The sequence below is a fragment of the Ptiloglossa arizonensis genome, chromosome 8 (assembly GCF_051014685.1).
Source record: "Ptiloglossa arizonensis isolate GNS036 chromosome 8, iyPtiAriz1_principal, whole genome shotgun sequence".
NCBI lineage: Eukaryota > Metazoa > Arthropoda > Insecta > Hymenoptera > Colletidae > Ptiloglossa > Ptiloglossa arizonensis.
In genome coordinates this window covers 20,743,645-20,769,496 of record NC_135055.1, presented here as the reverse complement: position 1 = coordinate 20,769,496, position 25,852 = coordinate 20,743,645, and the positions used below count along the sequence as shown (strand labels likewise).

The window sequence follows — 25,852 nt, the reverse complement described above, 5'->3', positions numbered from 1 at the left end:
CACTTTAAATATTTCAAGTAAATTGCATTATTCTATTACTATAAAATACTTTTATTAATATTTTTACTGGTATTGTTATTTTTAAATAGTAATACTTATAAAATATAAATATCATATTGTCTGATTCTTTTTATCTCTTCATTAAAATAAATATAGTAATAAAGAAGAGCGTTTATATTCTTAATCTCTTTCCACAATTTCTCCGTTAGTTCGAAATTCAAAAAGAAAGCAATGCTACAAGTTGCAAATGTAGCCATCAATTTCTCGTCGACGTCGTCGTTCTATCACAATCCATTAGTTTATGATCCATCCTCCGTGCGTTTGGTACGTACTTTTGCGAGTTCGTGAGGTCGGTTGATTATTACTAATTGTTTTGGAACCTGTCGCATTGTAGGTGCACTCGTGTTTGTTAAACTCGATTGTTTGTTCATTGGGATAACCGTGATCGGCAAGAAGTGATCAGAATTGAAGTGTTCGAATGGTGAAAAATGACATAAATCCATGGTGTCCGCGTTCCTGCACGAACGTGGGAGGGGTGAGGAAGAGACATGTGTCGGTGGATGAATTACTACAATTTGCTTAATAGCTAATAGGACTAAATTCCTCGTTTCTCATTTTTTAATTTGACGTGATTTCAACCTGTTTGGGAAAATGGAGCCGTAAACGTGCTTTTGAAAAGCAGACACACGTGATGGTGCGGATCACGTAGAAAATAACCCAGATGTGACGGCTAAGCGCGAACCCCGGACCTTGCGCACCGAAGTCCGGCGCTGTAGCCACATCTCGCGAACACCGTGCGCCTAGACTTTAAATTTCTGGTATGCTTTTACGATCTGTACACGATGTCCGCATACGTGACGATACTGCCATATCTCATCCTAGGATTGTTAGGTAATTGCATGTTCCATTATCTTCCGTTTGTCAATTGCATCCGCAACGTAAATTACATGCTGACGCGAAATTTTCCTGGAGATTACGATGGCATTTCCGTGCCGAATGCATTTCAAACCGTTACTAAATCTTCTGCACTCGATGGACCGATATTTTGTTTTGTGTTTACAAACGTAACTGATTATCCTATATACGCGCGGAGTTAAACGAAATATGCTTTTAAATAAAAGAATAATGGTAGTATATTTCATTATGAAATGTGATCTACTATGATTAAAATAAAATGTTATTTTTATTTGCGTTATCGTGAAAATATTAATCCTATTCTTTTTAAATCGTTTTTTTTTTTAAATGAACATCTACAGACTTGGATATTATTCAAAATATTACTTTAAATAAGTGAAAAACATATTTCGAATCTAGTATCCAAAGTTAAGAAATAAAATTATTTCTGGAATTATTTAAAATTATATTTTCAATGTTTCTGTTTTAAATTTTATCCAGTTCTGTATACATAGAATAAAAAATAATTGAAGTATATATGGTCCAGATTCTTTTGTTTATGTATGAATTGTTTATTATCAGTTATAAGTAGCATTTATAAGTCTCTATTAGTAACATATATATGTATTGTTTATTGTACGTTAAAGTGCAATTTAATAAATTATTTTATAATTGTAATGTTGATATCTTTCATTTCTGCAACTGAAAACTTTATTCACTATTACATATTACATAAATGGTAACTGTTGTTTTCTAATGTTAAAAGTCTGTAAAGAATTTAATTTTTAGGACCAACCTTAGGACACGATGTCAAAGGTTCTTCAGTTTGTGAATTTTACAATGAAACATTATGTACAGAACCTCAGCAGGAATGCTCGGGAAAAGAAGAATGTGGTCCACATGACCCGGGCAAACGAAACCACTGTTATGTATTATGGCAGATTGATAATGCTACGAAAAAATCAATAATTAAATTAAAGGTACAAATGTATTATGTGCTCTATATTACAATGTATTCCCTTTGTATCTATTTATAATATTTTTTTGTAACTTATTTCTCTATTATTGAAAAGTTATTACCACAAATTTCAGGGATGTTTTTTGGATAGTAATGATTGCTATGATAGGCCACATTGTATCGAGAACAGTGCAGAAAGGAAAAAAGAATTATTTTTCTGCTGCTGTGATGGCAACATGTGCAACCAGAATTTTACATGGGATCCTCACCCAACATCCTCTTCTAAACCTATTCAACCTTCTGTTATGCATGGTATGTATTTTTTGTAAATAATAAATAATCTGTCTATATTCGTCATTATTAAGTAAAATTGTGTTTTAGAATTGGAGCCTGTTCCAAACACAGAGCAACAAATAATAACACTTGTTTTATCAATATCAATACCTATGCTTCTCCTTGCTATTATTTTGCCATTTTTATATTGGTGCTATCGACGTAGAAAGTTGGGATATTTCAACGAGGTTTGGAAGACATATGTACATAATATTAAATTATTAAACGTTATAAATTTTTTGTTTTGGTGTTATATTATAAACTATATTTGACGCATTATCATCATACAAAGTAAATTTTCTAGGTACCCACATTAGAACCTCTTCCATTACCACAACCATCTCCAAATTTGGGACTACGACCTATTCAACTTTTAGAAATCAAAGCTCGTGGTCGTTTTGGAGCAGTTTGGAAAGCACAATTGAAAAATGAAATTGTTGCTGTTAAAGTATTTCCTATACAGGACAAGCAATCTTGGCAGACTGAACAAGAAATTTTCAAATTAGCACATATGGATCATGAAGATATATTACGTTTTATAGGTGTTGAAAAAAGAGGAGATAATTTACAAGCTGAATTTTGGTTAATTACTGCATACCATGAAAAGGGTTCACTATGCGATTATTTAAAGGCAAATGTTGTTACATGGCCTGAAATGTGTAGAATAGCAGAATCTATGGCAAGGTAATGCCTCCAAATGTATTTTATAAATATTTTGTGTGTTTTATACTGTATATGGTTTGATATAACAATACCTTTAATTTTGTTAGAGGCTTGATGCACCTACACGAAGAAATTCCAGCCAACAAAGCAGATGGCTACAAACCTGCTGTTGCTCATAGAGATTTTAAGTCAAAAAATGTTTTGCTTAAGGCTGACATGAGTGCCTGCATAGCAGACTTTGGTCTAGCATTGATATTTCATCCTGGAAAACCTTGTGGTGATACACATGGGCAGGTATGTTCATTGCATGTATTGTATAACAAATAAAACTCAATTTATAACGTATTGTTTTTAGGTTGGAACAAGAAGATATATGGCACCAGAAGTTTTAGAAGGAGCAATTAATTTTACAAGAGACTCATTTTTACGAATTGATATGTATGCTTGTGGACTAGTGCTTTGGGAATTAGCTTCACGATGCACAGTGCAAGATGTAAACTGTTATTTATTTATTTTTCAACATTTAAAATACTATATTATTAATTGTTACATTACATTGTTTTTATTCATTTTAGGGACCAATCGGGGAATACAGATTACCATTTGAAGACGAAGTTGGTCTTCACCCAACCTTAGAAGATATGCAAGAGAGTGTTGTGCATAAGAAAGAAAGACCACTCATTTTAGAAACATGGCGTAAACACCCTGTAAGTAAATTCCCGCATACAATATTGGAAAACATGTTTAATTCACATATATTAAAAAAAGTACCCAATTTTAACTAATTTTTTTGTATTATTTCCATAGGGACTTCAATCAATTTGTGATACAATGGAAGAGTGTTGGGATCATGACGCCGAAGCACGTCTTTCAGCTTCTTGTGTAATGGAAAGAGTTGCTACATTGAGTAGGACGCTTGTTTTAAATTCATCGACGTTAATAAGAGTTGATAATACCAACGAGACTATCACCACTAAGGAATCTAGTATGTAGTTAATCTACGTGTATTATAGCTTTAGTTACATTGCACAACCATTTTCTGTATCATAATTTTTACGGATACATCAATGAGGAATGTCAAAATATGGCATGTCGTTTTTTGATAAGTATTTCTTACTATTATCTCTGTTTTTTTTTGTACGAATTTTACGTTTCAAAGTTACTCACACAATCATGATCATTTAAAATGTTTGTGGATTAGATAACAAAATATGAAGTAAAAATACTTTTACAAGGACAGTTCTTTAAATACTATTATTTATTAATTATATTGTTTCGATCCTATAGTACATTTCTATATCACTCACTTTTAGAGTATTTTCTTATAATTAATTCACGTTCGTTTCTTTCATTTTGTAATCAGTGTTGCATATCAAATATTTAGTTCATTATATTTTAATAGCCTTTTTTAATTAAAGATATAAAACATAGAGCATTGAATCATATAAATGAATAATTATTCATAAATTAAGGATTAATAGTGTAAAAGACAGTTTTATTGCCAAAGGTTCCTAGATTTTGTATCTTACAAAATATTTATGTTGTACACATAAATCTTGATTAACTGCGAAAAATACAATGCAATTAAAAATACTCCCTCGTGCATGCAGTATTACCGATCAACATGAATGTTGAGATTTATATCTTCTATTTTATATTGAAATTACTTCCATTTTAGAGTATGAAGTGGTGTTGAAGTATGTACTGCTACAGTTTTAATATAAAAAGTTCACTTTATTTTTTAAATACAGGACAATTACATTCCTCATTGATGTTAGTAACCATGCAATGATTGTTCAGAGATAACAAAATGGATAAAACACTAGCCAAGCGAATTTCAATGAATGACTTTTATCTGTAAAATCGTATCATATGTGAATTGTTACAAAGATGACTCAACAACCTTATACAAAGTACCTGGTAGGAACAGTCGAGTTAACTGATTGGAAGCCATGAGGAATTTACTAGGATTTCGCACGAAATAAACGAGCTACTCCGATTATTTTGCATTTTGTAATATATAGTATTTAAGATGACTAGTTTACTTCACGAAATAAGATGTTTTCCATGAACTTGATTTATTTAATCATGTTTTCATTTTAACTGGGGAAGCAATACAAATTATACATATTTAAAGTAAATTCATATACTTTATTCAAATTGAAATATGATTTAATCTGTATAGATATGTAGCTTATGATAAATATAATAACTTCGTGTATTGATTCTTAGTACAGTGCGTTATGAAAATTTGCATTAAAAAAATCAAAATTGATGTTGTATAAGAGTTCATGGATGAAATTTCATCATGTGAAGTAACAGTCTTCCTTTTACATTTTGCTTCAATCGTGCTAATTTCTTTACAAATGTATACAATTTTGTTAAAGAAAATAATTCTCTGATTCGTACACACATGACGTAGCTTCGAAACGAGTCTTGCATCCAGTGTATATACAATGGATATGTAAGATCCTGAATACGTGATTGTTATATATTATTTATGTATTAGTAATATTTAAAGAAGCGGAGCATCTTGCATGAACCATGTTCCCACAATTCAGATATTATAGTTGTTTCGATATCAAATACCTGATCAAAAGCATTCATGTCACATTCATTTAGTGTAATATGCTTTATTTTAATTCTTCTCCAATAATCAAGTAAATTGTTATTTTTTTAGTATACACATAAAGAAGTTCAAATACCGACAAATAAGTCAGCTGAATTCATTAAGTATTGGATAAGTAATAAGAGTTGAAAAATTTAATGTTTTTTGAGTAATACAAAAGATTGTATATAAAGTTCATTTTTGGTCAATATTCTTTGCAAAAATTTTGAATTTCAGATCAGTTTTCAATATACTTTCAACTTGTTTAAAGACTGGATACATTTAACAAGTATTTGAAAATACGTCAACTAATTGTGAATCTGACAATTTTACTCAGAAAAAATGATTAGTGTCTCATAAATATTTAAAAGACTTCGAAATATACACAATTTCAGAATGTAATAATTTAAATTTAAATTTTCATTTATTGAGCAATCAATAATACTCTAAATCAAACATATCCATAGGTGAAGCCATTCACTTATCATATTTCCATTTCATGCGCCGTTATAAAAAAAAGACAAAGAAACCAACGAAATTGTACGTTTCCGTTTCTGCTAGATATCTTAATCACAAAGCAAAAGACAATACATTAATTTTTGCTGAAGACATTTATGTTGGGCACACAATGTCGGTGTTGTAGAACCATAGTAACGGAACTAATCGAGAGAAAGTGCTAATTTAAGCTTCAGAGTTTAGTTTGGACATATCTACTCTAAAATGTTTGAAATAGAATTTTTCTGAGTTAAACCTAATAATAAAAGAATAGAAAGGCGATTCAAGATGCCCGTTTCGAATAACTCCGATTTATTTAAATTGTGGTTTCAATGAGTCAATTTTAAGTACATGATTTCTTTTACTTGCTCTGAATTCTCTTTATTTAAGACTATAATAACAAAAACAATTTGATTTAAATTAGAAATAAATTACATTATAATGAACATTTCTTTTTTGAAAAATGAGTAATCTATTAGACTTCACAATACTAAATTACTTTGATGTTATCAAGAGAGTATAATTGTACTATAAGCTGTGATAATAATTATGTGAATTAAGTCTTGTAATAACATAAATAAGGCCTAAATGTTTTTCGAATATTTCCTGTAATTCATGATCATAATTTATCAGAGCAAGTAAAAGATGGCAAGTTATTTTATCTTTGATACTGGACTTTAACAGTGCCAAAAGGTTAATAATATATGCACACATTAGAGCTTCTTCATCTTTGTATATTCATTTCTAGCTATGTAAGACACATTGAAATCGGTAACGTGTACCTATTAATCTTTAATACATGATGTTATAAATGATGAATTAACCCATAGTTGATTATGTAGTATTACGTTTGTTTTATAGAAACGCAGATCTTTATGTATAATATTCATCTTTGCAATGCAATATAATTATAATAATGTTAAGCAATCTGAGAACCATAGAGCACAGAGTTTATTTAACAGTTACCTTAAATAGTTGATTACATGATCTTGCACATCGAAATCAATTATGGGTTAATTATGACACTATCTAGATTTAAAAGATTTTTGGACTTTTACATATCGAAAAGCAGACAACTGCATCCTTAAGAAAATTCCATTATAAATCTTTTTATTTCATATATATGCTGTATATGTTGAAAATTTCATTTGTAAAATTCATGTAATAAGAATATTCTAATCTCATCATTGCTAATTGTTGCATAATTCAAAAGAATCTTTGTGTAAAAAGTTAGGAAGCAATGCATTTGACAGAAATATCAGTCTGTTAAGGTAAGACTGAGATATAAATAAAACGTTTGTTTACAATAAAAAAAAAAAACAAAATCTTTTCAATTTTATGGTCTTAAATACATATATATATATATATATATATACGCATTCAATAAAGTGCAATGGTGAGGTAATATTTTGAAACTCCTTGTACATACATAGGTAGGCATACATCCAAGTTATAGACATGCATACAATGTATCATGCCACATTGCTTGTCTCTTACTAAATCATATCCCATCAGTATATACGGAAATTAGGTTTTAATATTGACAGTACCGTAATGGCATTCCAGTCACATATAATATACTGTATATTAATGTAAATCAATATTGTAATTTGTGACTTTTAGTATATACAAATTCTTACTGGTATTACCAGAACAGGTATATTGAAGATTTTTATTAGAAATTATTAAATTTATAATTTTCTGTTATTTGAATTACAATTCTTTTAAATTTTATATGAAATTCTTAAAACAAACAATTATGAAGATTTCCATTAAAAAATTTTTATTTCATTAATTAATTACACTGAGTTGCAAAGGTTTCCTCATCTTGTAAGATATAAAATACCTGTTAAAATCATGTTTGTAAATACGGTGAATGTCTTTTGTAATGTAGCATTAAAGTATCAAAATACTTCCAATTCCATAGTCAGTCTGATATACATATTATGTCATTCAGTATCATTGTCTGCTTCTGCTACTGTTGTTATTATTGATAGACAATTTTGAGCAATTGATTACTAAGTAATTTTTTATAAAGCTTTGTTTAATTATATATTCTCTTTTAATTACATCGTATTATAGTGTGGACTAACCAGATATGCCCTGTCTGCATCTAGTCTAACATAAAGAAAAACAATTGTAAATAAAATTTAGTAAGATGTAATTTAGAGATAAGACTATTAAAGAAAAAAGTAATTTCTTAATTATCATTTAAAAGTAATGTGACTCATAGCAATAGAATGTTCCTACGCACATTGGATGTAGCTGTTTTCAAAATTATATTACTTGGTAACAAATTTTTATAATGGCCTGATAAATTTTTATAATACAAGAGTGCAGAAACGTTACTTTATGCTAATGAATAAAATATACTAATTCTAGCACATCATCTTTTTCATATTATTGTATGAAAGGTGTGTTGATTACAGAAAGTTCCTCAAAATATAAAACGATTATAGAATCAATCGTAGACATTAACATTACACGAGAGGAAATAAAAAAGCGGTGCTTGCAAAAATAATGTAACATTTTTTAACATTTAAACATGTAGTATAACTTCATCTTTGTTTAGAAAGTAGCGTTACTAATACGTTAAAAATGAAAATAAATTACCGTTTATCATATCATTATAACCATTCTGTAACAAAAAATTATTTTGTCAATAATATAGAATATAATTGCATAGTTATTGATAGACAAACTAATTGAACATTTTAATAAATTGAACAGAAAAAAATTGCTCTACCAGACTTTATTAGAAGTGGGAACATACTTAAAAAGTATATTTAGTAAATGTGGACAGTTTAGTTATATAAACATACCGACTAACACGTTTTTTTATTTGCCAATTGTATTAACAGAAATTATATGCATTGAATGCATGAATGCCACTCACTCTCTTATGTCAATGGTTTACTTTATTCAATTTATTTTGTATGCATAAAATAATTGAAAACTACTTTAACAATACTTGAGATTATGAAAGTTTAGTGCTTTTTGATGCTGCAGCACATTGTTCACTTTGTATGCATTCATTTATTCATACTACTCAAATATCCTAAATAAACAGGTTGCCTTACAGGAAATATACGAGGAAATATACAGGGATAAATACAATTACAATTTTAGATTTTATTTGATTACACAGTATGTCGCTGCATACTAAAGAATACATGAAGCAAGTAAAAAAATGTGATTGTTGCGAACCACAAGCGCGCGATATAATAATTTATACATCAGATAAAACTAAATGAGATACTCGTTAAAAGACGTGCGATGTACGGAATAGATACGAATAAAATATAAGTTACAACGGTAAAAATAAAATTCAACGTTATCGTACATTCGCGTTAATAAACTTACTCGCCTATACACTATGATCACAGTTACATTCATAATAATTATAAGTTATTACATGTCATTATCGTCTTTATCATCATCATACTTTACTGTATATATGTACATTCTGGTTATAAATAGGTGTATGTTCAATTAATTAAATATAATCTGGTTTGAAAGCCTATGACTAGTGATACCTATTTTCTTACCGATGACGTTATGAGTGATAATACTATCGCAATTCGATATAAATGAAGCTTCAAACAATTACGGATAATTACTATGCCATTCTTTAGAAACAATTCTATGCCTCTCTTTTGATACACTGTACACATTTTTCTTCATTTCATTAAATATCTTCATAGTTGTCGAAGTCTTATATAACTTTGTTCCACTTAAATTATTTTGTTTTACCGACATGAAGTGTGGGGCTAAGTCTGAATATTATACACACACATCCGTGGTACCAAACCTTTTCGATCGCCTCTTGCACATAACAACCACTTATTATCTACTTCTAGAATTACTTTCAGCTTCTCACCTTCTCCAAATGCAAGATGCCCATTATCTGACGGAATTCTGTGTGTAAGTGTGCGAACTTCTCTGGAACCGAGATGCGCGAACTGTTATTTTACTAATCTATAAAAGAAAAACAAAAGAAACAACAAAACGTCAAGCAATAAAACTATGAACGAAAAATTGTAATGCTCTAAAAACACAAGTAACATTGGTAGATTCTATAAAACTTAATGAATGCAAAATCCATAAAATGAAGAAGTGTACAAAGTTTTACTCTTGTCAATTTTTACTAATTTAGTTACGTATTCAATATATCTAATATAAAATAAAATTTCTAATTAAATTAAATAATTTACATGCTAAGAATATTTTATATTATTTTATACTAATTTGTTTTATCTAGAATCTATAAATTAAGAATACAAATTTCTTTGTACTTACTTAACTGGTTTTTTTGAGGAAAGATTCTTTGTGGTAGTGGTAGTTGGTCGTGGTAAAGATGTAGATGCTGCTCGTCTTTGTGGAGAGACTAAGTTTTTATCTTTCGACATTAATCCATACGACTTGTAAGGTAGAGAGCTAGGTCGCGCTAAATGAGTTCGTGTTGTCCCTACAACTTCTTGATCCAATCTACTAATACGCTTCGTTACTTCTTTGCTTCTTAATTCTACAGATTTTTTTGGTACAGTTTTTGTTGTCGAAAGCATAGCAGGTTTCTTCAAAGATGGAATTCCTGACACAGGAGATTTCGTATTCTTAGCAGTTCCTGATATTGCATTCGACTGTTTTACTGGCGAAGTAAGAAGCCTAGGTATTTTGGATTTTCCTAAACTCGTAGGAGTTCGAGTTGGCGACAAAGGTGACGTCGTTGTTGGTTGATTCTTTGTATCCTCTTTTCCAACCATTAACTCCCATTTTTCTTGAAGCTTTCTAAATTTTGCTTCGCCGGACATATTGTCTTCGTCATCCGTTTTATTCTCTGGACTATGAGATTTTACTGATACAGGATGATGCTTATTCGACGCTCTGTTTAATGGCGAATGTTCTAAACTATCGGTATAATCTTCAGAATCTTCGGAAGCTAGTTTATCGAGAGCGCGGAATACTTTTGAACCTATAGGATTACTTAAACGTTTCTTTACAGTTTCCATGTCTTGTTTATGTGTACCACCAGATTTATCCTCGTAGTTACTATAAGCAACGCAAGATCTTGGACGTACTTTCCTTGGACTAGACACCATTGCACAAACGTCCGCTTTATCAAAATGATGTTCCTTTGGAGAAATATCAACGTTCCTAAAGTTTACGGTCTGTAATCATTAGTATAATCATTACGATAATATTATGACCCTAGTAAAACAAAATATAATAAATTATATTTACAATAATCTGACGATACTTACACTTATAGTATGATTATTTAAATTTCCAAAACTATTGTGAAGCTGACGATACTGATACAAAAGATCAAGCTGAAACGGACAAAATGCGAGAGGATTTAGAATGTACAAGAGGGCATCGACAACTTCTCGCGCATTTGTATTGGCTAAAGCTCCTACAAATAAACTGTTATTATTATAATGTTTTCTTAAGATGGATTCTCTTGTGCATAAATATGCGAACCATGCATCTAAAGCTCTTAAACTGAAAAGGAAGAACAAAAAATTCATTTAGAATATAATTATAGATACATATCATACGTCATAACTCATTAGATACATGTTAACTTACTTTAATAAACCAAATACAAATGCATGGAATTTTAGCATTCCTTCTGTAATAACATCTTCACCATTAATTTTTTGTACTAATTCGTTCAATGTCTTGGTAAGTGGACCTTGTTGAGAAGATGCTTCAACCACCTGCCAAACACTATTTGTTATTGGTCCAAATGTAGAATTTAAGTGTGGTTTCAATCCATCTGACATTATGGCATACAAAGCCGGGCATAAATTATTAAGACAGATTTGAGCACATTCATTTTTATCACTATAATTCTGTCTGCTATGGGTAGATTCACCATTCCAATATTTCAATAATAAATCTACTGCTTTATTTGCAGATAATATCATTTCTGAAAGTTTATGTATACACATTAGAAATTTATTAACATGATTAGTACAAAAATATGTAAGAATCTGCAGTATATTTACTTCTCTTTTCATCTAAATCTAATGCTTTAGTTTCAGAATTCATATCCCTCCTTTCTTCCGTAAGCGCACAATGTTTAGTTTGTTCATTTAAGGTGTTGGACTGAAATAAACAAGATTTTATACAATCTATAATTTAATATATGCAAAACTTAATCCAAAAAATAAGGTAAAATTTATGCTTCAAAGTACCTTATTGTCTAAATATTTTTTCCTTTGGTTTACAGCAAAACTGACAGTCTTTTTCTGTGATTCTATCATATCGGGAGTTTTGGTAACATCCTTATTCATTCTGAGAGCTAAAAACTTTCTTACGTACGATCTTAATTTAACATCAGGATCTTCTGTATCTCCATCGCTACTTTGTGATGAGAAACCACTCCGTTTCAAATATTCTTCTAATTGTTTCACATCATCTTCGCTATTTTCCAAATTTTCAGTCTCTATATCTCCCGTACTAGTCGTTTCATTTACTTTCTCTGTAAAATAAAAAAAAAAAATATGTCTAAACCGTACAAAATAGTAAAATAAAAGCTGATCAATTGTTTACCTGTATGATATTTTTCTTCTGCCTCATCAACATCTTTTTCCAAATCAATAACTCTTCCACGACACAACAGCTGTAGATCATTATTCATATAATATGGCTCTTGCAAAGACATTCGTTTATTTGTTTCTGGAGATTGATCTTCTATTTCTTCTACATCTCCCATTTCAAACATACTATATCTTTTACTTGCAGGAACCTTATTCTTTCTTAAAATACTTCTGGGTAAAGGTGGTCTTGGTGGCACTTTTCCGTTATTAAAGTCAGATTCACGATCTCCATGTGGTAACGAGATCGATCGTTTTGGAAGAGATGGGCAGCTTGCTTTTGTTTTACTAACTTGCCTAAGGATTTTTTTATCATTACTTACTAAACTGGCCTCGGAACTAATACTATCGTAACGGTAAAGATATAATGGATTGGTTGTATTATTTGATGTTTGCTGATTTGTCGAAGAATCGGTTAATATCGTAGAAGAACCTCGATATCCAGAGGATGGCTGTGTTGCAGTGCTACTAGTAGATGAGGAATTATTTGGTATGATTTCACTTATAGGGCGCGTTTTATGACGCATTGGAGGCGATAAACAAAACAGAGGTTTTTTCATTTCTTCATTAATATTGATATGCCTTGAAACTTCTGGCACATCATGCAAAATTTTCTTGTACTCAGTAGGCAAAAGGAATGTCAGTGACTCCCAATCTTTAACATGAGAAAATCCACGTTGACGCAATGCATCAATATCATTACACGAGAATGGTCTACCAGATCGACCAGTATATTTCCAGTTCATTTTATTTTTTCCAAAGCATTGCGGTTTTAAGGCTACATTATTTAACTTTGCATCTTTAATATTAAGAAACGATAAATCAGGCAATGCATAATTCGGATATACAACATAAACTGGCTTTTTGTTAACAATGGTTTCTTTTAAAGATGGATTTTCTTTCTCTACAGGTGTCGTAAATACTAAAGACGTTTGAACTCCATTATCTTCTGTTTCAGCTATTGCTTGAATGCCTGCTGTTTTACAAACTGGATGCTTCTTTTCTGATGATTGAATCCACGCAGTTTTCCGCTGATGGTCAAATGTATTAGGAATGATATCGAAACTGTTTTGAACATTATCATTATCGTGCGTTAAATCCGACTTAGACATGCTTTCTGATAATTCCTCTACAGATGCTGATAATATCATTTTATCCTCTTGTTCTTTGATTATCGATGAATGTTTTGGAATGTCCTTAAAAACATCTTTCTGGTTCTCTACTTCTTGATTATTATGAAGATCACCTTTAACCCAATTTATAGAAAAATCACCTTCTGGAACTTGACATTTTGAGGTATTATTTATATTTTGCCGTTGTATTTGTGTATTTGTATTAGTACCACTATCACTAGCACTATTGCTTGTAGGCCATCCATTATCGCTAACAGAGTCTGATTGATCTAAAGTAAGACTCATTCCTTCTGCACTCATACTTTTTTGTTTCATAAATAATTTCACAAGACTTAAATTTTGTATTTTCTTTCCTGTTGGATTATGTTCTCCACTATCAGAACTGTCTTCGTTTATAGATCGACTCATTACAGATCCTGAACTCTGCAGCTGTTGTGCATGATTATTTGATTCTGCAGAATCAACCTATTTAAAAATATTTAAAATGTTAGTATACATTATCTTGTAAAAATCAAGAATTTCTTTGAGACTTACAGAAAAATTGAGAGGTATATTAAGGTGTTGTAATTGAGTAGCCTGAGTCAAGTCTGGCAAACTCTGACTTCTTTTATTTGTTCCAGATATGATATTTCCAACACCTTGTAAAAATTCTGGTATTGTATTATTATTGCCTGAAGGGTGACGGGTCATAATTTTGTTCACAGAAGAATGTTTCAAATTGCTCCATGTAGTATATATTTTAGAATCAGAACATGCCATTGATAAATTTAATACATTTTTTAAATCTGTATTTCTATTGTAATATGTGTCTGCTGTTTCAAAATTTTTTTGTTTCTCTGCAAAAAATAATCCTCAAAATTAAATTTATTTACTTATATTCCACACTAAGAATCATTTATTTTTGTACCTTGATTTTCAAAATCTTGAGAGCCATCCGAATACATTGTGATACTACCCTCAAAAGCAATAGTATAATTGTTTTTATTATTCACTTGGCACGTAAGCAACATATCTTCACAGTCCAGAGAGTCGACGCTGTAACTACCCCCTGGTGGTAGTACGGGTGTCTCTTTCAGAGGAGAAAAGAGCAAGGATGACTTGCATAAGGAAATTGTGTCTGCCGTTGAACAGGCTGAATCTTCTCCCTTTGAATCAAGATATATTGTTATTATACTTTGTATATTTGTAAATGATTTATCATGCATTTTGCAGAACTAGCAGAGCTTATCTCCATGCATTGGTTAAGTGGCAGAATTCGTTTTATTAGCTTAAATGTTTATAACATTTTTTGTGTTTATTACATAAACAAATCAGCTTAAACTCATTTCCTTCATTGGCCATGCAGAAGAACTGCAACCAAATTGCATTTTACTTTCATGATAAGCAAAACTCAAATCTATATAAATTCTTTCTCATCATTTCCAACATGGGGCAAAAGGAATTTAACGCTCTCAGCCATTATCATACCTGGCTGCTAGTATGAGGACTGATAGATGAACCGATGTCAAGCTTTTCCATAACAGATCCAGATATACTGGCATATCGTTCCCTTTGATAGTTAAACTGCCGCGATAACGGAATACAGAATATATTTAGAATAAACTATTTACATAATGCATTGAAGAAACATGGAATTTATTATACTACTATTAGAAGGAACTAATTAATGGTTATTTACAAATTAAATATCACACGAGATAGTATTTCTAAAGATAAGGTACTTCCTACAAAAGATTTATCCCCATTTGTCAATGTTTTTGTTTGTGAACCATCTATGATAAAAGTTATTTTTCAAACAATCCAATTTTTTGACATAATGTGCAATATAATACTAAGAATATTCACTACAATAACAAATTATAAAATAAATAACAAGTGTAGTAATAAAATGTTTACCTCTGAATGCTGAACAGGATCTGTACACATAACTGGCAATGCCGTAAGTAAAGTATGAATGTCTGCAGTTCGAAAACTTTCCATATCAATTTCTGCCAAGTTAGCATCCAGATTACGGGCAAGATCATCATAATAACCCAAATCTTCCCGAGAATATGAAGCAGAGAGCGAGGACAATACACTAGGGTGAACATGAAGTCCTCCATCTCTGTAGCTTAAATTTGATATGCAAATGTATACATTCAGTGTTACAAGAAATAAAACATGTATCTATTATAATTCACTGCAAATTACCCGTAATCGATAAACCACTGATATTCCACATTGTCCTGTACAAATTCAGAACTAATCAAATTTTGTTGTATAGAATCTGTTGCAGGATTAGAATTGCAATCAGATCCTGGTGTTTGTGGATCTTCCATCACTGCAGCCCCTTTGCCTGCACCTAAAATAGAGTATACAATATTAATAAGTGATTAATAAATTTCCTGCAATAAAAAATATAAATAAATAAAGAACAGATTGTCCCTTACATACACAAAGCATTCTCAAAAGTTTTTAAACACATTTGCAAGTTTTTCCAGTCTAACATTTTAAACTTTGTAATATAGGAGGATTTCTATTTTCAAAAATTATGTGTTTTGATCACAATGGAACATATTTACAATACTTATACGTCGATCACAGCTCATGACAGATTATCATATATATCGAGATTTTACAACGTCTTTTGACTATTACAAAAATTATGTGGAAAAATAGGCAGAATCGAATTTTATCATATTGTTACATTGTTACAAGGAGTATAATTTTACATGACAACCATTCTATCGATACAATATACACACAATGGCAATATTGCCGCGATAACAAACAAATGTCATTTCAATAGCACCGCAGAAGACCAATCACTGAATTAATTCGATAAAACTACTAGCGATGCACTGATAAGGATATCAGTGTTTTCCCCTCTCTGTGCACCGCAGAATGTTCACAATAAAGTAGAATTGTCAGTCAATGACGTCAGACTGAGGTTATGGCGGACGTATTTAAGCAAGTGCGCCCATGTTCCGTATCGGGGATGATCAAGGCTGCGCGTCATCACAGTACTCTTTAAGAGGGCGTGTTTTAAGGTTAGTTGTCACGTAATAAATAATTAATTAATCGATCGGAACATGTTAATTTTAGATTGGGCAATTGGCGGTATTGAAAACACGCATGTAACGCAGAATAATCTCAAAGTATATTCTTCAAAAAATTGTCCAAACAAAAAACTTGAACAATTTAATTTACTTTTTAAACATGCATAATTTTATCGAAATTTTAACCATGTGCGAAAAATTTGACAACTACTTGATCACATCACTTTTTAATACTATAAAAACATTTAGAGTAGTAAATTCTTGACCTATAGTATACACAATTGTTTACACCATTTTATTTTATTCCATGTTTAATCTGGTTCCAAATTTAGTTACAAATATATGTGCATAGACGACTCAGTAGCAAGCAATACTATAAAATCGTAGTATAGAGACACGTGGTGTTGTTATTTTTTGTATTATCATTCATAGTTAATGATAAACGTTGCGATAAACTGTTGTGACAATACAGATTTAATTTTAAGGTAACACTTAATTCGTCTTGTTATCAAGAAAAAAGAGTAAAATAAAAAAAAAATTATTTCGAATACGAGTTTTCAACCGTACCTCGAAAAATTCTTTTCCATCGCATCGCCACGGTCGCTTGGATCTTGTTCTACGGAAAATATTTACATTTGATAAATGTTAACCGAAAACACTCATGCTCGCGACCATATGGCGACAACTCACTCTTCCGTCACTCATAGTTAGAAATTCATTTTAACTGCGCCTATGGAGTACGATTGCTCATGCGGCGCATGAGCATTACCAATCCAGCGTAAAGGGTGGGCAAAAGGAAATCGGATACAACATGCTTGAATTAAGGTTACGATAACGACACGCTAGATAGAAGATTTCTTCTATCACTCGCCGAGATTCTCATATTCAAATGGTGTATTCTATTCTTGATATTTAACATGAAATGCTTTTAAGATATTTAAAGTGTAACTTTAGTTTTCGGTATCGAATTAAGCGTAGTAAACGCATAAAATCTGTGATCAGCTAAAATATATAACAATGCACATAACTTTTCGTAGCTTTGCTCGCAGTGAAAAATCTACTAAAGAAAAACCAATATACGCTACTGGATAAATCGAATAATGTAATATGAAAGTACCATCGTATTTGTCATCGGGTAATCTTGGACTACGAGAAGTGAAGTATTAAAATACTTTGGTAGTACACTGACTTGATATCGTTAATTGTTTAGCGTTTCAACGTAGAGCTTTTGTTCATTTTATTCCCGAGTCGCAGCTCGAATGTTTCCTAGTTAGGGAAAGTTTAACGCGATTCGCAGCACGGACTACAATTTAATGAAGGCTGTCGTATGCTCGATGGTCTCGCTATTGATGCTTGGTTTTACTCGTCGATGGAAAAATCCTTCACGGTGTTTCGTTTGCAATGTCGAGGGCACCGGATAATTTTAGCAAAGCGCAGAAGAAGCAAGGGAAGCGAGGAAGACATCGAAGAGCCAAATTTCGCGACTCGACGGAAATTTTACGCGTGAAGCAGCAAAATATATAGTAATCCGCGAATACTTGTGCCAAACGAACCGGTTCGTTTGGTTGGCTTACGTTTACGCTTGGCGATTTTCCGGCGAGACATATAAAACGCGCACGAAAGAAGTTGATGTTTCCACGAAGAACAAGCTCCGTTTCTTTGTTTTTTGCTCCGACAAGCTGAAATCGTTGTCTCGTTTTATAAACAATACGCGAAGAATTCGCGAGAAACTACGCCGTACGTTGCTTATTCACGTTTCTGAGTATTTGAGCGTTTCAACAGATGCCGCGTAAATATTTCTTGAGTGTGTAAAACACTCCCACGGAGCTGCTACTCAAAATAGTTGGGCACAACGTCGTTTCTCGCGTACAACTGCGAGGGAGGAGTCTTTTAAATTAGAAAACACTTTTTACCCGTAAACGAGACCTTTATCAACGTTTAGAATCATCTTACGGTTACAGTTCTGCTCGAAACTATGAACAACTACTATTGCATTCGCATGTCTGCCCCTCGACACAACGTCGGTCTATTAGCAAGTGGTAATAAGCACATCCTTGAGCGGAATAATATGCGGACACTCCTGAAGCTAATAATTAATGTGATTAGAGATAAGTAGCATTAACGATGAGTGCAGAAAAAAGAGGCTACACGACGCACACAACGTTATAGTGTCATTATAAGGAGAAAAATCAAATCGATGGGACACTACCCACCAAGCTGAACTAAACCTAGTACATATTTAACAAATGGCTACCGTCTATGGTAAATTCGAAGATCGAGATTAGTTATTGGAAGACAACACAAACGTTAGATAATCTCTCATAGACATAAAGTATAGATATTTATTGTGTATCCTTACGATTGTATAGAAAGCAATTGCACTTCTCATTGGGTCTTCGGTTATATTTTCGTTCTTGTCTCTTGCGTTTGCTATAATAAAGATGTGGCGGTCGTGCAGGGACTTGCAATGGTGGGCTCATACGGCCCACAGAGAACTCTGCTATTTTCATGATGACACACAACAAAAGCACTATCATCATTTGTCAATGTTCGGTGTTTTGTTATCCTATTACGCTACAACATAGTAACGCTCTCACAGCGGACAACCATTAAAAAAAAAAAAAAAAAAAAAAAAAGAAAAGAAAACAAAAAGGTTCAACGGATATCTCTCAAACGCGTACGTATCACTTTGCGGGAGAAAGGAGGAAAAGAAATATCACACAAAGTTTATCAATCGTCCGAACGTGGGGACACTGAATATAGCTCGTCCATCGTTTTAAAATGTTCACTTTTCATTATTTCGGTCGCTTTCCGATATACATTTACCACTTCAAAGTTACATCACGAATACGAAAAGTTTCCACGTCACTCTCATCTCTCGCGACACTTTCGCACATGAAAGAAAGACGTTTGCACTTTGACGAACAAAACACGCGTGAAACAGCGTCGATTACTCGTCTGTACTCCAGTCAATGACACCTTTCAAAGAACCCTTTGTTTACAACACAGTGCTTTACCTTACGATTTACGCCCCCAACAATGAAGACACATCATTGTGGTTGAACCCACGTTTCAGTTTTTACTGACCGGGAAACGTCGTCTATCTACAGAAACTGTACAATCCGAGCATCAAAGTCTTTAACTCTTTAACTGCTGCAGACTTGTATATCCGCACGGTGAATTGCATATTCGAAATGGTCTAGACGCGTTTATCAATTTCTTTTTAATCGTAATGTTCAATTGTTACGGGTAGGTTTATCCGTTCAATGAACATCCCAATTGATTTATGGTTTTGTTATGATCTGGTTGCACAATTTTATCGTAAGAAAATACGTACTTGATACGAGTATTCAACAGTTAAAATGTTAAAGTAGTCTTGAAACTTCTTTCGTACCGTAACTACAACTGTTGCGTATCGATAGCGACGTGGAATAAAAATAAAATGAGTCAAATTTATCAGGATGATTCATAAATTACGTGGAAATCGTAATCGATAGTAGGAAGCCGAGGGTGTGTTGATTAATCAAAGGTAAAGAAGATTGATGGTGAAGAGAAACAATTGCGAAACACTTTTTTGGCGTCGATTTAATATTCTACGCGACAATAGTAATAATAGTCGTTACATCATCAGACGCGCTCAACCGCCTAAATTGCAAGTGGCGAAGCAATTGTTTCGAGTTAATCGAACGTTAAGATAACGAGGGTTTGCTGGGCCAATCGATGCGTTCAAATACGGACAGAAGATGAAAATTATTCGAATGTTGAGTCATATGGTCGATAATTACGTTAATCGGGTCTGTAGGTAATTTAAAGTACTCGATAAGTAGAACCAACGAAATACGAAAAGAACGTAGGCTAACAAACCTAACAAAGGAGATTTCTTCGAATCGCAACGAGTATATCGAACGTGTCAAAGTTCGGTTCAAGTGTAATCTGTATTGAAGTTCGATCACAAGTACCAACAAGTCGATTTTCGGTTTAAAAATGGATTTTACGTCTGTTGAGAAATAGCGTTTGGTTCCCTTTTCTCGAAAGTATAAAAAGAGAACGGGCAGGAAAAAGTTTCACGAGCCGAAATATTTTTGTACGATCAAAGACTTCTACTACAGGAACGGAGTGCACGTGTGACCCTGTAATCGGAGAAAGTTAAGTACACGCGCAACTTGTTTATATTCATTGATAGTCTACCGAGTATCGATAAGGTCGAACGATGTATCTCGTCGGTGTCGTGGTAAACAATGCACTGTGAACGCGGCTCATTTTAGTAAGTGCACGCTTAACGAACCTATCGTTTCAGATTGCAATAAAGGATATTGTACGTAACGATCCGTAGAATCGAAATTAATTTTCTCTCGGTCGGTAAACCAAACGGTTGGAACTGTACGCTCGCGAGCGAACATCGACTGGCATTCGAAAACGCCAACGAACAATTCTCGTAAGCCGCTACACTACGCGATGGCTCGGTTACGATTCATCGATCGAGACGGGGCGGATCTCTGTGTAGTACCTCACAAAGGAAAAAGCATCGCATGCGAACGTACACAAACACGCGAGAAAAAAAATATCATCGGCGCACTGGACGTTCACGAACTCGTTACTCGCAAATTGGTTCGATTCGTTGACGAATCACTGTACACGATCGCACGGAACTTATCCAATCGACGTAACCACTAAACGCGACACTTGACACATTGTCGGGCTTGTTCCATGATCTTAGTCAGGATAGATAGCTTAATCCGTTTTGACGATTATAGGCACGTTGACCGATAGGCACACGATTTTTCCACGTTTATTTTGGCGGAATCAGTTTCTGGACCGCAGTCTGAGTCAGACTGCCCTAACAGCACGCGTCCTGCGCGGGAGAGCGTTTGCACACGGCACGACACGACGCGGAGTTTAATCTCTATTAATAAATACCCGCTCTGCCTCGGCCAGAATAGAGAGCAGCTCCACTGGCGGTTCATTGAATGCATACGTGGTGTATCATATCGAAGCTCGTACAAACGCAGGCCAATTTCGCCTTCGATTGACCAGTTTTTGATCGACGTTCGGAGGAAGAGGTTAGATCGAATTGAAATGAGCAAGTTGCGATCGAAGTGACGCCTAGCTCGCAAGGTTGTCCAGATCTACGTTCTAATCATATCGTTACTGTTAAACAGATGTTTCCCCGGCTAGTTCTTTTTTAAAACTGCATGTTTAGGAGAAACTCGGTCACTCGAATGAGTAGGTACTAGTTAATCACGGTAATGCTTCCATTTTTGAAAGCACAAATGTTCGAGGCATCGCTGCGACTTCTACTCCGAGAAATCGATTCTCGGATTAAACGTTAAAAATAACTTAACGACGATTCCACTTGTACGGAGAGAACTAAAAAGATTTTTATCCAAGTTTAATTTAATTATTGCGCGTATATGTACGTACAATATTGAGAGATTCGATGTGTATGTAAACGATGTAAATTGGAAATCTTTATAAAATTGGAAATAAAAGGGACGATGAATAACGCAACAATTACCGCAGCTTGTGGACACGAGATTGGATTGGTCTAAATATAAAAACTCTGAATCGATACGTGTACAGTGTAATTAAGGAAGAATTGTATATCTGTGAGATTCTAATTTGAAAATATTGGACAAGCGATGTATCAAAATTGTGCATAATATTTTTACGATGAATTATTCCAAAACCAAAGTACGATCGTTTTCAAGAAGTTATCGATACGATATAATTGTTCCAATATCGAAAATATAATGGACAATAGACGTAACGTTGATTTAGTTAAAGGGGGTTGTACGAACAAGTAGAAAGAAGCAGAACGTCGAAATAATCGCGTTTGGCACAATCGCATTATATGGTTTTCTTTGTACGGTGTTCTGTAAATGACACTGGACAAAGGATACCCCGAAAAACCACAATGCAGTTAACTCGGTTACGTATAAAGGCACAACTAACGTATCGAAAAATCGTTAACCCTATACGAATTGATATTAAGGGAATATCCGAGTTATGGTACCTCGTTCGCGAGTAACAGAAATAAAAATAAACACGATAGAAGTGATACATTTGTATATTAAATGAACATTGCTTGGAAGAAAGTATTCTGGATATAAAGTAAGATAAAAAAACTATATGTATATTGGATGTTGAATGTCTAGTTTTATCTTTCGAAGATTGATGTACGCTTTAAACAGGTCAGGAGAAGTATAAATCTCGAAAATGTATGCGCAACTGTACTCACCAACGCGTTCTCCGTTGCTGCAGACAGTATCTGTCCCCAAGGCCTGAAAAATATTATCGAGTTATTAATTCCATTGGTCAGATCTTTGCCAATAACGGTAACGTTAAGAAATGAGGCTACAACCGAGCTTTTTTTTACTACTTTGTAATACCGTATTATGAATTGTTATATCTTAATAGTTTAGTGGCATTTAAGGCTTTCCGGGGTTCGTGTGATGCAATCTCACCCTTGGTATTTAGATGAAAGCAACGTACTATATCGAAGAATTAATATACCTTGTTTGTCAATGTTTTAAAAAGTTAACTTCTTTTTAATACTTTCAAGTATATTGGCTCGAAGATATTTTGCGACACGATACCCACATTCTTAAGCTGTTTCGTGTTTCGCACGTTATAAAACGTGGTGTTATTTTTGAACCTTTACAAGTGCAGTGAAGCAGTATCTTCGAAAGAAAGTGGTGCATTTCCCTCTTCTCGATTCGAGGGCTAAGATAAATGTCATTAAAATGGGTATACTTTCGTTTGTCCGTCATACTCTAACGTAACACTGAGAAATTAAATATACGATGAACGTAAGAAATAATTGGAGTTTGTTATGATCGAACTGCACTCACATTTTCTTAATGTGACACAATCAACGTACAGTTTTGTATTTACCAATTAACTTAATTTTTGTCATTATTATTATTCGTATTTTAACAAAAGATAGCTTTTTGAAATTTCCTGGACTCTATTGCATCGAATAAATATCTACTTAATTGCATTTCCAAGGGTTCATTAGTCAGAAAACCTTAGCGATAAAAATTCATTAGATATGTGGGTTCTTCTGTTGCAATTCCGAAACGCGTTTTTCTTTCTACAGCCCACATAGCTTTGTCCCATTCTTTCTTTTTCTTTGGGTACATGGTATATCCATATAAATCTCAGCAAGCGCATAAAGGCGTCGGATTGTAATTAGCTACGCAACGATAATATATGTGCATGAAACCAAGAGCGATTCTTGAGCTATTTTGCAGACGCAGTCAAACAAAACCCCAAGTGCTTCGAAGAACAAGGTCACTGGATCCCAATAAGAGTTCGCGTCTAAATAAGAGAAGGATGAATCATTCTTGATACGAGTATCTACTACTGGTTGAGCTTCGTAAATTAATCATTATCTTCGCCTCTAATTTACTAATTGAATGGTGTACAAATGTCTCGATAAACAGCCCGATAGAAACACGTATTCGTCACACGAATCATCATCGTTCTTAAAAAAAATGTTTCAGTTTCAGTGTACGATTATTGCTTGTATACGAAAATATATCAAGAAAAAGATGACGAAGATTTCTCGAAACGTCAATATTTGTACAGGACACGGTACAAAACGCGAGGCTCTTCAATTAGACGTAACCTTCGCATCGATTTTACGTGTTACAGAGGTCAATGACGTATTAGTTCCATCTATGCTTTGGAAATGCATTAAGAAAGAAAGGAAATAGAAAATATCTCGATCCTGTTTCTTCTACAAAGCAGCGACACCGCATTCCTGTTACTGATTATGTTAACACGATAGAATAGAGGAACGCCCACGCACTAGGTGCTAGGAAACGAGTCGATATTAGAGGTGGCCGAAGTACTCACGTTCATGGTGAAGGGACAGCTGACAGTCGATCCACGTAACACTCAACACTGCCACGAATTATGACATCGCGTAGAATATCGTTAGAATAACACTGTACGATTACAAAGTGACAGTATATGCATGTCACTTCTTAAAAATCACGAAGATGTACTTTCAGGAATGCATATTCTGAGTCACTCTGCCCGAAGAGAGCCCCTCCCTGACTGCAACAACCCCTGTCTAGTTACCGACGCGCATGCTCCTGAATTCGACTGGTCGTTCACGACGAAAGGGGATGTTTCCGTTCCTCGCTCTTAGGTTCTCTTCGCGTGCGTGCAATTTTAAGCACTAACGCCCCAAGTATCGTCGTTCGAATCTATGCGAAGGGCGCGACGATAAGGAACTGTTGGTGGTCTGGCCATCCCTTAACGTTTTGAGGTTATGCTGCGCATGTCCAAACACCCTCTCCGGCCGTCGATGATCGAACAACTGATCCACGATTTTCTTTTTCTCTGTCTCTCACACTCCTTCCCACAGTTCACCAAATAATTTTTAAATATTCTTTACCGAATCAAACTGCCAATGGTATTATACGCATCTGAGTTAATCATTCGACGATAATAATGAACGAGAAATGATTCTCGTGTGCAATACGATTTTTCAAGGAGAATGCATGATCGTGCCACGATTGCAAACCGACTTCGCCTTATATTGATTTTCTGCGCTTTGATATCCGTGGCTGGAAAGGTTGTTACTTCTTCGCACGACTTGTACCTTATGCTTGAAACATAACTACATACGAGAACGATAATAAGGAACGAAGTAATAAAAATGATTCCTTATTGAACGTTCTTCGAATAAAATTTCAAACACTATAAGGCAAATTTGTGCAATAACAAAGTAGAAATATTTAAAAATTTTCTATACGCGTAAAGAAAATCTATATTATACTCATTACTTATTTTTTACTGTTCCGTTTTTCGAATCAACAAATATCATAAATATGTACTTAATTAGTTGATAATAAAAAAAACGAGACACTTTGTAATTATTATATTCAGAAAAAATTAGTTTAATAGTCATGCAGCAAATAGTGTAACATGTATATATATGTTTCTCGAAAATTTATTTTATTCGTATACTAACCAATCAATGCACAGCATTCTGTATTTAAAAAAATATACCTATTAAACAATTCGATTTAATTAAGAGTTGATTCAAATGTTAACGTAGACAATAATAAGATTTAAAATTAATTTGTGCGGTATTTTCACACCGAAACTTACGC

The 25,852-nt window shown here is 33.3% G+C and overlaps 2 protein-coding genes and 1 long non-coding RNA gene across 14 annotated transcripts; 2 read left to right on the top strand and 1 right to left on the bottom strand.

Annotated features, from left to right (window-relative positions):
- The first annotated feature begins 299 nt into the window (after nucleotides 1-299).
- On the top strand, nucleotides 300-9,477 carry Put (activin A receptor type 2 punt). Of its 4 annotated transcripts, none has more exons than XM_076318979.1 (10): nucleotides 300-891; nucleotides 1,684-1,874; nucleotides 1,987-2,164; nucleotides 2,234-2,388; nucleotides 2,490-2,869; nucleotides 2,956-3,142; nucleotides 3,204-3,341; nucleotides 3,424-3,555; nucleotides 3,656-3,833; nucleotides 5,529-9,477. In XM_076318979.1, exons 1-10 carry the CDS (start codon nucleotides 843-845, stop codon nucleotides 5,537-5,539), a joined length of 1,599 nt encoding a protein of 532 aa, XP_076175094.1. In that variant the 5' UTR covers nucleotides 300-842; the 3' UTR covers nucleotides 5,540-9,477. The 4 variants fall into 4 exon arrangements, with proteins under 4 accessions (XP_076175094.1, XP_076175091.1, XP_076175092.1 ...); XM_076318976.1 differs by having other exon boundaries at nucleotides 4,739-9,477; XM_076318977.1 differs by having other exon boundaries at nucleotides 4,600-9,477.
- Nucleotides 9,064-25,158, bottom strand: LOC143150573 (uncharacterized). 9 transcript variants are annotated; one of them, XM_076318962.1, is made up of 14 exons: nucleotides 24,585-25,158; nucleotides 22,963-23,005; nucleotides 15,877-16,027; nucleotides 15,583-15,796; nucleotides 15,154-15,249; nucleotides 14,594-14,831; nucleotides 14,221-14,522; nucleotides 12,510-14,151; nucleotides 12,152-12,438; nucleotides 11,963-12,062; nucleotides 11,541-11,883; nucleotides 11,213-11,453; nucleotides 10,251-11,119; nucleotides 9,064-9,893 (listed from the first exon to the last, which is right to left on the bottom strand). In XM_076318962.1, exons 1-14 carry the CDS (start codon nucleotides 24,588-24,590, stop codon nucleotides 9,722-9,724), a joined length of 4,704 nt encoding a protein of 1,567 aa, XP_076175077.1. In that variant the 5' UTR covers nucleotides 24,591-25,158; the 3' UTR covers nucleotides 9,064-9,721. The 9 variants fall into 9 exon arrangements, with proteins under 9 accessions (XP_076175077.1, XP_076175071.1, XP_076175070.1 ...); XM_076318956.1 differs by lacking the exons at nucleotides 22,963-23,005; nucleotides 24,585-25,158 and adding exons at nucleotides 19,084-19,923; nucleotides 21,232-21,579; XM_076318955.1 differs by lacking the exons at nucleotides 22,963-23,005; nucleotides 24,585-25,158 and adding exons at nucleotides 19,084-19,837; nucleotides 21,232-21,579.
- LOC143150330 (uncharacterized) lies at nucleotides 16,648-25,744 on the top strand. The gene is made up of 4 exons (XR_012993033.1): nucleotides 16,648-16,715; nucleotides 16,812-22,835; nucleotides 22,916-24,678; nucleotides 24,743-25,744. It is a non-coding gene; the product is annotated as an uncharacterized LOC143150330 (long non-coding RNA).
- Nucleotides 25,745-25,852: the final 108 nt, after the last annotated feature.